Raw genomic sequence first — 14,702 nt, forward strand, 5'->3', positions numbered from 1 at the left:
AATGATCTAGTGCTAGACAATCATGTTAATACAGTTAATTTAAATGTCCGAGTACTCAAGAGAAAACAAAAAGACTTGCGTGTTCCCTTGGTGGAAAGTCTGTCGTACAAAATAAACGATATTTTCTACAATGTAGAAAATGTTACAAAATGGCTAATTTTTTAAAACTCGTTCTTGTTTTTTTTTTGGAGCGGCCAAAAAGAAGTAGAGGCAAACAGACCACAAGCATGAGCTCTTTGATAAATTGAAAAATTCGAGCACATGACATGTCACTTCCAACACCCCATCCCCAAAACTCAAGCCCGCCTCTGAGTGACCTCGAGCAGAGAATAAAGCTAATATGTATAAGCTCGATGAAGGAAATATAAAAAGAGGGATAAGGCTTCCTGCTTCGGATGTCAAAATAGCTCCTTTTTCAACTGATAATTATCAAAAATTGTTGTCTAAGCACCCTCAGCCAGCCAAGTTTGCAGCTCCAAATCCAGAAAACTTAGATCGTTTTTCGTAACCAAAATTGACCCATACAAAGCAATAAGGTCCTTTCCACGCGGATCAGCAGCAGGTCCTGATAAATAGTTCCTCAAATTATCAAAGATCTTGTTAGTAAATCGAATGGCAGTGCAGGACTCCGTTTTCTGAAATCGCTTACTAAGCTGATAAACTTCATTGGAGATGGCAAAATACCCGAACCCCAAAGAACATTTTAGGCGTTAAGCTTATCGCCCTCATAAGGATAGACGAAGGGTTGAGCCGCATCACGCTGAGACGTATCTCGTCTAAATGCGCTGGAAGCAAGGCCCTCTCCGAGCGACAAAGTCTTTTTGGAAACGTACAGGTAGGATGCGGTAACAAAAGAGGAGCAGAAATAATTGCACACTCGTTTGGAAAGCTATTTGAACGCGACGACAATCCAAAAAGCACTGTTCTTTTAAAATTAGACTAAATAGAGAAACAATGCTGAATATTTTTTTTCAAATCGCCCCGAATTGTATAATGAGACCCATTGCGCGTATAGTAAACCTAGCAACCTTTTTTTACGGAAGTTCTGTCATAATATCAGAAGATGGAACTCAGCAAGGTGAACTTGAAGCCCCACCCCTTTTTGCGGAAATTCAGACATTAAACAAAAGATAACTTACTGGTATTTAGATGGAGGCGAAAGTTAGCATCTGGTATTTAGATGATGGAAATATAGCTGACAACTATGAGGTAATACTCCGTGACTTTAAAAACGTTCTGAAATTGTAAAAGTTTTACGGCCTGAGCTTGAACACTGAGAATTTCAAACTTAATTTTGTGGGATCAACTACGAGTACACAGTAAAACTCAATTCTAACCCAATTTCAAAAAATATGCCACAAAATTAAAAAAAAAAAAATTTTCTTTTCGGTGTATATGTATTGAGGAGAGATCAAACTTTGATCTGCTCAAGTTATTTTGGCGCTGTTATGCTTCTTAAAGTTTCTTCTGATGCTAATTTAACGTTGCGTTGTCTCGTTTGACGTGTTTTGAAATTGAATTTTTTCAAGACATAGAGAAACATTTGGTAGATCTAAATGTTCCACTTAGCAGCTTTAGTCTAATTATCTATCTTCTAGCTTGTCATGCTATTGTGTGTTGAATCGAAAATGATTTAAAACTGGGCTAACATTTTGTTTGACGTATATTTAATTGCAAGTTGAATTGAGTTGAGTTTATTGATATAAATTGTGTTCCGACCTTTGAAAATGGAGAGGAATTTTGAATTCGAGTAATTCATTTTTTTTGAAGTCTCAACTCTCCGTCTATCTTTATGAGGGCGATAAGCTTAACGCCTAAAAAATTTCTTTTGTCGGAAAGAATTGCTCGACAAAAAAATTGAAGGAGCTTCACACAAAGTCTCGGATTTCATTGACAAACTTGTTGCCCATTATGGTTTTTACCTCCTGAAAAATTGCTTTAACATGCCAAAACTCCTATACTTTTTGCGTACGAGCCCTTGTTTTTTGCTAATTGTTTTTTTTGGATTTTTGGAACGCCACAACAAATTACTAAGAAATTCGTTATGCAAGTTCACTAATATGAAACTGGGTGATAACCAGTTTTTGCAAGCAGTTCTTCTGGCAGCCAAAGGTGGCTAGGACGTTTCTTCCGCTCGTCTATTAGCTTTACTCGCTTTCTTAGCCTCAGCAGTGGGAGTGTAATTTGCCTTAAGTTAAATCTTTGGTTTGGAGCATTTGGATGGAACCTAAGATGATGCGCTTAACCGGTGGTTTGAGTTTGGAAAAATTGAAATGGCTCCTGTAACATTCGCCCGGAAGCACATATCGACGAGGTCACTCCTAAAAACAGGGTTACTACTGTTTGTTATATTACTATTGTTTTTGTTCAGTAGATGAAAATCATCATCTCCATCGAAGATGGATCAACCCTTTCCCTTCCCCTAACTCCTTGCTTCTCATCGTCGGAAAATGAATTCAGATGTTAAATAAATTCAATTCAGGACATAATAGGGAAGCTAAAAGTTTATATAAAATGATATAAGCTCCAGTCCCGAGACCCTTCCGGATTCCTGAATCCGGGGAAATAACACCCTTATCTTTTTTCCGGAAGGATGTTTTTCTACCCTTCACCGATTTTGTGAACGGCCTTGCAACGGTTGTAGCGACACAATCGTTGCAACTCGGAACGGTCTCTGCTAATTCTGCTATTTTTCTGTTGTTTTTCTATTGCAATTCTCCTTGTTGTCGCCGTTGCAACTATTGCTGTTGTGTTTTAATTCTGGATTTCTTCCAAAATTGCCCATTTTGACGTTTCTCAGAAATATGACGTCATACTTCAAAATTTTAAAAATTTGAAGTACCAGAATATTCCAGCCTTCACAGTTTCACTAATCGTTCCAATAACACTGTTAATCCTTCAAAACTGCTAATTCAGAAGGTTAGCTGCTAATAATTCAAAATTGCCGAATCTGCATTTTCGTCCATTCTGGTCGAATGTCACATACTCCCCGGACAGCCCGGTCAATGTCCCTATTGAATCTCGCATTTTTCTCCTAGGTTTTAAAAAGAGGTGTTAGTTTGCAGGACAGCCCTGCCAACCAACAAGCTAAAATTATCATACTATGCTTCTTCCCTTCGGAAATTTTAGTTGTTATTGGTCCTGAATATTAAAATTAAGGAACTCTGTGGTTAGAAAGAACAATGAAACAATCTCCCTCTTCAAGAGATTACCTAAGCTTTTCATGTCACCACAAAGTGATCAGTTTTCCTAGTTGAATAAAAACAGTCATGCAGGCTGGAATATTTAAATATACTCTTTACTCAAGCCTTTCTAAATAAAAAGTAAGTGTCTCTAAAGCCACTAACTAAAATCAAAATACAAATTTATAAATGCAACAAATTCTTTAATGCTCAAAACTCAACTAAATGTTTTCTTTCAGTTTTCAATTACAACTTGCTTGCTTAGTTTCTCAATTGAGTTTTTGTCACACACATAAAAACAATTCTGAGTTTTAAATTCTTCTCTTTTGTCACTTCTTTGTTTCTTCTTTTTCGTCGTTTAGAAGTTCTAAAACTTCTAAATTCTTTTAATTTCGTTTCTTTTTGCATCTTGTCTTCCAGCCATTTGTCAATGCTCCATCTCCTCCTCTTGTGACATTGACTCTGCACTTACAGTTTCTGTGTCTTGCAACACATCGTTAGTTATTCTGACGCTGTTGGAAGCAGTCCTCCAACACTTCTGCTCTTCTACCCTTTGCTTACAACAAGGTAGGGGATCTACGTTAGATTCTCGGTTTCTGAAAAAGCTATTGTGAAGGCACAACGTCACGTTTCTCTCCAAATCTTCCTTCAACATCTCTTCGTTTTCCCTTCCATTACGTTACTTGTCCTGGAAATTCTCTTTACAGCGGGGGTCACTGCATTCCGATTAGTCACGGAAGCTCGCTTGAAAGCTCCTGCCCCAATGTCCAGCTGATACACACTGTACATTCTGCCGTGCTTCGATATATGTTTTGTTCAGTAGATGAAAATCATCATCTCCATCGAAGATGGATCAACCCTTTTCCCTAACTCCTAGCTTCTCATCGTCGGAAAATGAATTCAGATTTTAAATAAATTCAATTCAGGACATTATATGGAAGCTAAAAGTTTATATAAAATGATATAAGTTCCAGTCCCGAGACCCCTCCGGATTCCTGAATCCGGGGAAATAACACCCTTATCTTCTTTCCGGAAGGCTATTTTTCTACCCTTCACCGTTGTTGTGAACGGCCTTGCAATGATTGTAGCGAAACAATCGTTGCAACTCGGAACGATCTCGCTATTTCTGCTATTCGTTGTTGTTTTTATGTCGCAATTCTTATTGTTGTCGTCGTTGCAACTATTGTTGTTGATTGTATTGTATCAACTATTGTATTCTCATTGTTGTTAATTCTGGATCTCTTCCAAAACTGCTAAATCGGATATTTAGCTGCTAATAATTCGAAGTTGCCGAATCTGCATTTTTGTCCAATCTGATCGAATGTCACATCCGGATTATGAAATCAAAAAAAAATGAACAGAACCATTTTTGACAGCGAAATTGCATTTTTAATTTTACGACCGGAATCATTGAGCGTGACAAAAGATTCAACGCATTCCAAGATAGATTCGGCTTCCAATGGTTTAACGTCATACCGCGCAAAAATTTATGGTTAAAACTGTGGAACCAACATTTCAGAATTGCGATAGGACTTCGATTAGGCTCAAAATATGCGTACGGAATAAATGCATGTGCAAAAAAGACGTTACCGAAGATGGTTGGCGTCGTCTTTCTTGCCTCAAATGTGCAGGGAGATTCTCTAGGCATGCAACACTGAATGCCATTTTAAAGCAGAGTTTATCTTCTACTGACATTCCGTCTGTTTTAGAACCACGAGACTTCTACAGTACCGATCAGAACCGACCAGACGGTTTGACGCTCGTTCCATGGGCTGCTGGTAGCAGCTCTTGTGGGATGTAACGGTGGTAGACGCCATAGCTTCTAGTAAGATTAGTGCCGGCTCTTTTTGTAACCCTGGTACGACTGCCGCTGAAGCGGAAGAGCGAAAAAATGTGAAGTATAAAGATCTAGAAGATGATAGGTATCTTTTTCAACCACTAGCTTTTGAGACTCAGGGCGCGGCCGGCCCCAGCACTGTTTTTTTAAGCAATTTTTTAAGAACCTAAGCAGATGCACTGAGGAACCCAGAGCAGGCAGCTTTTTAAAACAGAGAATCTCTCTGGCAATTCAGATTGCGAACGCCGCTTACGTGCTCGGAACAATAAATGACAAAATAACTTTTGACGAAATTCTTTATTTGTAACTCTAAAATATTATTTTTTTCTCGTGTCGAGTTGCGTGTTCTTATTGAAGAAATGTAACCCGTATCGATTAATTGTAAAGACATCAACAATTGTCAACTTCTTTTATCATTATGACTTCCATATCTAGAAAATTCCAAGGATTTTGACTGGAATACGTGATGAAGGGACTCCTGACTGTAACATCGGTTACTATGATACTTTTGACCTCCTGATTACCATTTGTGTTCGACGTAAAAAATGAAGAAGACTTTGAAGCGTTCTGTTTTAAGCTCAGTTTTTTTCTGCTTCTTGGTGAGCTTATCGTATTCGTTATTGACTCGAGAGTTTGTTTAAAATAGTTGTAAGTCAATAAAATTTAACTAAAATACGAGCTTATCAAAGATGAAAATCGTTTAAGGTTAAGTTTTACTTTTCGTCGTTATGTACTTTCCGGGCTAATGTTGCGAAAACAAAGATGTTGTTCATATCTCTGTTTGTTAGAATTCCTTTCGGACTTTTTTCAGATCCATGCTTGGACAAATTGTCTCTGCATTCATCCCAATATGTCATTAGCTCCAAGATGGACGTTCGTTGCAATTATTTTGGCTCAAATTTTTTGGATGTCTGTAAGTAAACAAACAAGTGAAATAGTGTGAAGATGTTATTTAGGTTGAATCCTGAGAGTTTTTGCTTTAGGTTTTATCAACTAGAGTACACGAAAAAAGTCGATGTGCTACCAAAAGTGCTTGCAATGAAGGCGGTCAGGGTGATTTCTTGCAGGCTTGTGTTTCCAACTCGGAGCCTTTCGTTTTCGAAGTGGAAAACGAAGAAGACTCTGAAGCGTTCTATTTTTTGAATTCAGTTTGTCCGCATCTGACAAAATCTCGGAGCCCAGAGATCTGCTGCGATACCACACAGCTACTGCAGTTGAAGGTATCAAAAATTTATTATATTCAATCAAGGTTGGTTTTACGAAATCAAAAAATTCCAACGTTGAAACTTCTTCATTTAATTGTTCAACTTTTTTGTTTAATTTTTCCAGCTTGGACTAATAAGAAACTTTTACTCTAATTAAAAGTCTTCTGTTATTTCTAAATTTATCAGCACTGATTTTATATATTTTAACTTCGTTTTTTTTCGTTTTGCCTTATGGGTTTCGCTTTGTAATATTGTATCGCGTTGCTTAAAAGAAAAATAGGCTTTTTTTTGTGTTTCCCGAAAGGAGAGGAGGGGGACGGAAAAGCTTACTGCTAAAACCTTTCTGCTCGAAAATCAATTACGATCATAGGAGGCATGACTTATTCGTAGGTAAGAAAGTCTGGAGGTTACAAAGCGCGATATCACCAAAAAGTACAATTAAGCTTCTAAAGAAGTAAGATAAACGCTCAATTGAGATAGAGTGTCGCGAAATTGTGAAACCCATTGTGACTTAGATCCCAGGTAAGTAGATCGAATTACATAACAAGTTAGCTTCTTGTGCTAATAGGTAAATTCAGGAGCTTGGCGTTTACCCGCATGATTATAAAATGCCATACATACAAAATAATAGAAACAAATTTACAATGACGCCAGATACACAGAAAAACGTTACCAGATTTGTATAGAACAGAAAAAACACTCATGAGCAGTACCGGGACAGGAGGAGGGTGGAGTTCCCTTTTTGCAGGACAACTGACAGCTGTTGCATAAGATAGCAAGCAGCTTGCCCGGGGTCGGCACAGGCAGAGCGCGCTGCTGCCATCGAAGCAATGCGATGAATGGTTTTAGCGGCAATGGGCGACCACCCGCCAAGGGCATCGACAGAGAGGGGCACAAACGAGATACCAGCTTCTTCGCACGCGGAAATGTGCTTTGTGAACTTTCGCTCGTCGGATACTTCGAGGGCGTGACCGGCACTAGTTCCGGCACTTTGCAAAGTAGATGACTGCAGGGAACTAATGACGGTCATGTCCAGAGCGGCTGGACGACCTCGGGACCAACAGGGGAGATAAATCCCTACCGGGCGAGAGCGAGAAGAAGTGAGATTGGCTTTTTCTAAAACGGGGGAGAGAGCTGCCTTAGCGGCGCTGTTGAAAACGACATCGCGCAGTCTGTCATGGCGCGATATGCGGTCTCCGTCGGCTGCGCAAGCGAGGGCGTGATCGCCAAACGTATCTAGAGTCCTGGAACGTTTCGGGCACGTAGACTCGCTGTTGAGTAGGGGAATTCCGAGAGTCGATAGCAAACTGCAAACCGAAACTCGGCTGCCGGAAGGATTAACCCTAGCGCCTTCAGATGGACTGCCGAAAGCCAGCCACCACTGTTGGAGAGCGAACAGGAGAGCAGTCTGACTCTGTCTTGGGCGTAGAGGCGGATGACGTGAGCTCGGACCAAGACTTGGAATCAAGTAGGCTTGAGTTTCATTTGGCTTTGGGTGCCATTAAAAGAATGTCAGCGTTGTCACTGAGAAACTCGAGGGAGGACGAACAATTCAACACGGTGGAGGTCACCTTTGGTGTTGTGAAAGATCCGGTCAGAGAGATATTTGATGTCAATGTAGCACCCGAGGAAGGCCACTGGGGCGATCGAAGAAGAAATTGGAAGCCCGAGGCCACCTTTAGCCACAGGCAGTGAACACTGCAGGCGTTGAGACGGAAGCAGGGCTGAACCAGTAATGTACTCGAGACATAAGTGAACGGCATTGTCAAACTGATCTAGACAGGTGCTAATGGAGAAGGGATCGCAAGTCCGTATGCTGAATGTGATTTTGGGAAGAGCTGCGCAGCTTCTCAAAAGATGTAATTCCAACTGAGGATCTTCCAAGAGACGGATGGAATCTATAAGGTTTTCGCACTTTTCTACTCTTTTCAGGAACAAGGCTTGGATAAAGTCGTCGTAAGTCGAAATGGCAGCGCCCAGGTTCTTCAAACCACTGCCCCGAACGGTAATGGCTTTAGGAAGAGCACTAAAATCCAGGTTGGGGTTGGGAGACGAGCTTCACACTTCTCAATGCTGACCTCCAAGCCGACCTCCCATAGACGTAACCAAATGCGGAAAAACCTGAGCAAGAAGATTAACATCGCCGACTAGGGAACCATCGTCAAGGTACCAGACGTTACAGGCGAGATCAGGAAATTTGTTCTTAAGAGCTACAATGATGGGATGAATAGTAATGGCAAACAAGAGAGGAGCAGTGGGTCAACTTGCTGGACGCCACACTCGGATAACTTAAGGGAATTTCAGCCAGGATGGTTGGCTGTAGTAGAACTCGACCCACCAGAGAAGCTTTGGAAACTGGTCGGCAACCTGCCGAAGATAGAGGACCGGTCGAGGGTGTTAAAGGCGTTTTTCAGATCGACCTGGAGAATAGCCAAAGAAGTAGTGTCACCCACGGAAGCAACGAGCCCGTTCAGCGTGTGAGAAACGGCTTGACAGCCACCAGGAACGCCCACTCCGACCTGAAGAGGAGCGAGCTAAGAGGCGGCTTTCTGGCTAGAAAGACAAAGTCACTTGGCAACAAGTCTGCGCAAGATCTCACCAACTACTATGGGTCTTATGCCACCATCTTTTTCCTTCAGCGCAAGAAGACTGGCTCTGCACAAGTAGGGAGCAAGGGAGGTAGGAGCCTCACCACGAGCAAGAAGATTGACAACGTCGAGAACAGCAGAGATGATCTGACCGCCGTAAGCGGGTGAAGGGCAAAGAAAAGCATTAGACGAGTGTGTGGCATAAAATTTGGAGACACCTGCAGCAGAGTCTTTTAGAAAACTCTTAACACAGTTGATCAATATGTCACGGGAAATGCTGCACGGGATAAGATCTGGAGGAGGCTCGGGAGACATCACGGCAGTGACTGCAGGAGGATGTTTTTCTTGCAGGACCGATAAAGCCGCGTCATCAAAGCACAAACTCTCTGGGCAGAGCGCGGCAATGGTTTTACGGTAACTTCCTTCATGCCCAAGTTGCCTAGCGCGTTTAACATCGACTTCCCCGGATGGGAGGGGCTTAATGACGAAAGGCTTGACGGAACAAGTGGCTTCAAACCATAACTGGGTAGCCTCGCCGTTAAGCCACCTGTTCAACCTGGACTGAACATTGTTTTCTTCGTATCGCAGATGCTTAGACCCTCCGCGGGGAGGAGAACGCAAAACACACTGGCTGAGGATAAACAACTCAATCCAGTTGTCGGTAACCGAAGGATTGTTCTTCACTTTTGCGTAAGTCGAAGAGACTACTCTGGCCCACAGGTTGCGACAGCTAACAGGAACGTGCTTTCTTGTTGGGATCGAAAACTTCTCTATGTCTGCCAAGGAAGGAAGGGGCAGCTTGGTTGCAAGATTCGGGGGTCTGTGACCGGAGCCATCGCACTTCGAACCCTGATGCTTGTGGGATTTGACCAACCCCGAAGCACAAACACCTACCTGCAACAGACAGACGGGGCACTCCATGCGGGGTTCAATAGCAGAAGGAGAAGCACCGTTAAAATCAACAGAAGGAGAAGCACCGTTAAAATCAACATTAGAAACAACATTAGAAAGATTAGCTTTGACAGAAATAGAATTTGAAAGCAAACCGTAGCTTGGCGGTGAGTCTATATTGAGAGCGTCCATGTAATGGGTGAGGCTAGTGTGCGGGATGGCTTGTTGAACGTCTATCGTGAGGTCCTCCATGCCTTAGGTAAAGCTGCTATGAGACTGAACTGGAGCTCGCTCCACTAGCAAACCCGTTGGTCGCTGATTGTTCCGCCAGAACACGCGCCCATCGTCTTGCACGCGAACGTGGCGAAGAGAAGACCATTGTTGGTTGCCATGCTTCCACTCGACCAGGATCTGCGGGTCGTTTGCGTCCAGTACCCTGGTCGCTGTTCGTTCCCGTAAATCAGGTGGAATTTTCTTCCACGGGTCGCTTGTGCCAGACATCTAGAGGCACCAAAACTGACTCAAAATACCGTGGACTTGGATGGGAGTGTCAACCAATGGTTATCACAATGTTTGGAGAGTGGAAACTGAATCAATCAGTAAAGTTGTCGATTAGCTTTCACCAACCATGCCTCGCGGGCTCATCCCTATTTAATAAGTTTATCACAACAATTAGGCTTGTCTTAATAAGTTTATCACAACAAATTATTGGGCTTGAGCCCGGGATGGGCAGCCAACTTCGAGAACCTGAAGCCGCACTGTTCAACACTGAAGCCTACCCTAGGATATGGAAGCACTGGGTTACTTAGTTTCGGAAACCACATGTGAGTTCCACGAGAAAAGCACCAAAGAAAAAAAACGATGGTACCGAGGTCCCGGCCTTGAGCGATGATGAAAAGATAGAAGTAGCGCTGGAAGACTGCAATGCACTAGAGCACAACAAATCCCAAAGTAAATGGAACCTGATAAAATTCTAATCGGGTACACAAAAGGGGGCGGAAGAAAGAAAACCAGCATGTCATAACAGAGAAATAGACAAAACAAAGATGGAAATTCCAACATGTGACCCGGAGTGACTATTAAATTCTGAAATCAATGTAATGACTCAGCGTTTGTGGCATTTCTAGTAGCTTCGAATTAGCTCCTGACTCAAATCCGTGACATAATTTGACTCAAAATATTTCATGGGTTTGAGCATCAATACACTGTTCGAGCGTTTAATGTTTCACTGCTGAGGTTTTTTGCGTTCACATCTCTGAATTAGTATTTTAACCCCCCACCCCTCCTCCCCCGTAATGACCAATTGAGCTATCTTCTCCCAAGCAAAAACTAAGACGCTGCAAAAAGACTCAACACACGCAAGTAGATATTTGATGTGTTCATAGCACGAAATCAATTGACCGACTGAAGTTCATTATATGAGTATCGAGAAAAATGTTGAAAAGGAAAAAAATCGAAATTTGAAAAAAAAATGTTGGCAAATTTTGTTTGGGCGACCATTCGGAAATCGAGTTATCAGGGTCGGTGCTCTAGCCTTGTGTCTGAATACCAAAAACTGTTATCCTCGGCATTTTAATATTGTACGCAATAGTTTTTTTCCATTTAGGTCAGAAAAAAGTCGCTTTAAGTGCCTCAGTTTTATTGATTCTTTTTTCATCACTGAATTTAAATTTTGAGCTTTGATATTGAAAAATTTTTTGTTCAAAATTCGTTGGAGAATCTCTTTCATGAATTCATATCATGCAAACTATTTTCAAGTGGTTATAAACATGTCTCGAGTACCTATTGAGCTATCTCTCCCCCTCTTTGTCCCCCCTCTGTACAATTTTGAGATATCCATTTTTGGCTGACTGACCCGTATAATTTGGCGCCATTGCATACTAATTTTAAGAGGGAGCGCGCGCCAAAACGCGCGAGTTTTTGATTAAAAAATTTCCAAAAAGTGCCTAAAACGCTTTTTTGGCCTGTTTCTTCAAAAATTTGTCTGCGGCGCAGAAAAGCTTTGCCCAAATTGGGTCTTTATAGTGATTTTGGAGAGCTCAAAAAATCAATTTGGTCGACCTAGAACAAATTTCGACAAAATTTTTGGTCAATCTAATGTTGAAATTTTTTAAAAATCCGCAGCCCCCCCCTCCTCGGTATATGTGCAATTTTTGAAATCAATTCAAGTTCATTTGCTTAAAGCAAAGCAAATTACCCGCTCAGTTAACAAAAGCGGAAATGGCGCTAAGAAAACATGAATTAATTTCATCTTCTATTGATGATTCAGTTTTCTCTACATGTGTTAAGTTTATCAAATTTATGTCGATCATAAAGTCGAAGAGCTTTAAGATTATATATTTTTTTCGAAAATTGAAGTTAATTAAAAAAAACTATAAACTTCTTGAAGTTTATTTAAAAAAACAGTTTTTTTTTCTATTTTCTTGCGTTCATTGACTCTTTTGCAACTGTCTGTTGGCTCTGTGGTTGAATTTTGCATAAACGACATCACCCCATAGTGAGCATAGATAACCTGAGTCGTTATACGGAATTGCTTGTCCAGCAAACCTAAAGCGGTCTCAAAGCTATTAGCCTGTTCGAGAAGAACTGAGATTCAATATATCTGAGGATTTTAGGACCAAATGGCGACAGTGAGAATGTTATTCCGGAGGTGTCCCTCCTGTCTGCAGAACTTCGAGTCCCTCTGGTGCAATCTCCTCTGCCATCCGGACCAGTCCACCTTCTCCAACGTCACTGCCACTGTACCCTACAGTAAGTCACGAGACTTCTGGAAATATCAAAAGACTAGAATTTAAAACTTCCATGGATCAAAATAATCGAAAAAAAAAAACAGAAATAACGAAATCAATTAAAATTTTTTATTACACTTGCGAATAGTTAAAATTAGTAGTAGATTCAGGGTCAAAATTAGCCTGCACTGCAGAAATTTGGATCAAAATAGGGTCTGCGACTTGAAAGAGCTCGAAAAAGCAATTCGGTTGACCTAAAAAAAGGTCGACTAAATGCTCAACCCTGGATCTGAGAAAATGATTAGGAAGGATATCAATTATCAATGGTTGATTTTGTTCATGTGTTGGAGTTAAATGTTGAATACATTTTAAGGCAGCGAATTGAAGGCATCAAGCAAATGGAGTGACGCCGGTAATGTACTAAGTTGCATTCTGTCTGTTTTTGTCCTCGTTCTAAATGTCATATGTCAATTTTATAGCTCATTTTGCATGCTTCACTGTCCTATCTATGCAATTTTAACATGCCCGTAGGTTGATTTAAAGAATATTATAGTGACCTTTTAGGTCTTTTAGTCGAATTGTTTGCCTCGCACCCACAACTTCGAGCACCCTAAATAGCACTAGCGAAGTCAAAATTTTCCACCTCACCCTCGGAAAATGATTAAAATCTGTATAGATTTTTCTGGAGTTGAGTTGTCCTCGTTCTAAAGTTTCTTGGATCGAAATTTGTTGACTGTAAAATTGGTCTATATGGAATTTAATTTTATTTCAAATTCAAAACGCAACAATGTAGAAGGCAAGGTAAAACTACTAAAAATTTCGGAATCTTTTTCCATGACTTCATTGTGTAGAGCTCACATAAGGAGAGGGACAGTTATTAGGGAAGAAATGCAGGATACTTCAGGCATACCTCGTGGTTCTTAGCCTCGTGTTTGCTCTTTTTTAATTTTTAAGTGGGTTTAGATGGCAAGTGGAGTGAAGATAGTCCGCCTGAGTACAGTGAATCGGTGGATGCAGTCACTATCTACCTCAGCAGGGACTACGCCCACAATCTGTACAGGTAGTCACTCAGTCGGAATCGAATTTTTCATTTAAAGTCGAGACCAATCTACAAAAACGGTGCAGAATAGAACAAGATAGAAAAAGTCGACTAAGATTTAGACTTGCTTTGAGGAAATGTTTACCTTGTCTTGATTATGAAATTGAAATGGGATATTCTGGTAGGTTGGATATCAAAAATGGGTCATTTTTGTCACAAAATCGTATTTTGATAAAGATTCAAACTTGCGTTCTGTGAATTGCTGCAGGTCCTGTGCACATGTGAAGTTCATCGGGGCATCTCAAGAGGTAATCTCAAAGATGTGCTTTGAGAATCCAGTAGATAAGTGCTCGCCGGAGTTGTTTCTGAACTACATTGGAACTAAGAAGAACAAAAGGTCGCCCTCAGAGTTCACATTTGAAATTGTGGAAGATAATCAGAGGGCAAAATACGCAGAAAAAGGTAAGGTAGAATTGGGTCTTTAAAATGTAAACAAATACTTTCATTAGTGCAAAAATCAAGTATGGCTCAGGATAAAAAGTTTCAAGACCTTCATATCATCTCCATTCTTTCTATTCAGTAGGTTATACAGTAGACGTGAAACGGTATGTGCCAGCAACCAATTTTGTTAATATTTGTAAAGTTTCAATAGAGCGGAGTCTCGTCTGAAGCATATTTAGTGATGCGCTGGTTTTAGATTAATTTTGCATTCAGGATCTCTTTTTGCTTCAGGCATTCATCCGTTGGACTTGGACCTGTTCCAGTGCAATGCCCGTGGCTACAACAACAGTGAACCCTGCAGCTGCATGGACTGTCCTCAGTCATGCAAAGGGCCTCCTCGGGGTCCCAATCCAGGAGCCCCTCTAGATTCCAGCAACCCTCCCTGGCGCCTGCTGGGTATCCCTGGATATGTGGTGGTAGTTGCAGTGTTGTACATTACAGTGTCTTGTATATATATTGTGGTGTCCTATATGCACTGTTTGTACTACAAGAAGCCAGACGACGAAGACCAATATGTGGCTGCGCCTAATTATAATTATCACCAGCAGCATTCGCAGTATATTTCAAAGGTGAAAACATTTTTTTTTTGATATTTATCTTTCAATTTTTTTTTCAATTTATTTCAATTAAGCTGTCAAAACTTTGGTTCATTTGAACAATCTCATTATTAGTTGTAGATTAGATCTTATTGAGCTGTAAATATTTCTCTTGTTTTGAAGAAAAGTTTCTG

General features: G+C 40.9%; 2 protein-coding genes across 6 annotated transcripts in view; one reads left to right on the plus strand and one right to left on the minus strand.

Moving 5' to 3' along the window:
* LOC134852833 (contactin-4-like) overlaps positions 1 to 10,380 on the minus strand; it is a 207,828-nt gene extending 197,448 nt beyond the window's left edge. Inside the window, exon 1 of the mRNA XM_063868660.1 lies at positions 10,351 to 10,380. The gene's annotated coding sequence lies outside the window, so the exon portion shown is untranslated. The remainder of the gene's footprint in view (positions 1 to 10,350) is intronic.
* LOC134852832 (NPC intracellular cholesterol transporter 1-like) overlaps positions 1 to 14,702 on the plus strand; it is a 188,775-nt gene that overhangs the window by 141,542 nt on the left and 32,531 nt on the right. For 4 of the 5 annotated variants that reach the window (XM_063868654.1, XM_063868655.1, XM_063868658.1 and 1 more), the window contains exons 2-8: positions 5,829 to 5,932; positions 6,003 to 6,239; positions 12,319 to 12,454; positions 12,806 to 12,844; positions 13,396 to 13,492; positions 13,740 to 13,933; positions 14,204 to 14,541. In XM_063868654.1, coding sequence (XP_063724724.1) covers positions 5,870 to 5,932; positions 6,003 to 6,239; positions 12,319 to 12,454; positions 12,806 to 12,844; positions 13,396 to 13,492; positions 13,740 to 13,933; positions 14,204 to 14,541 — 1,104 coding nt within the window. In that variant the 5' untranslated portion in view covers positions 5,829 to 5,869. The remainder of the gene's footprint in view (positions 1 to 5,828; positions 5,933 to 6,002; positions 6,240 to 12,318; positions 12,455 to 12,805; positions 12,845 to 13,395; positions 13,493 to 13,739; positions 13,934 to 14,203; positions 14,542 to 14,702) is intronic. The other variant, XM_063868656.1, reaches the window with a different exon arrangement.

Source organism: Symsagittifera roscoffensis, chromosome 8, assembly GCF_963678635.1.
Source record: "Symsagittifera roscoffensis chromosome 8, txSymRosc1.1, whole genome shotgun sequence".
In the NCBI taxonomy this organism is placed as follows: Eukaryota; Metazoa; Xenacoelomorpha; order Acoela; family Convolutidae; genus Symsagittifera; species Symsagittifera roscoffensis.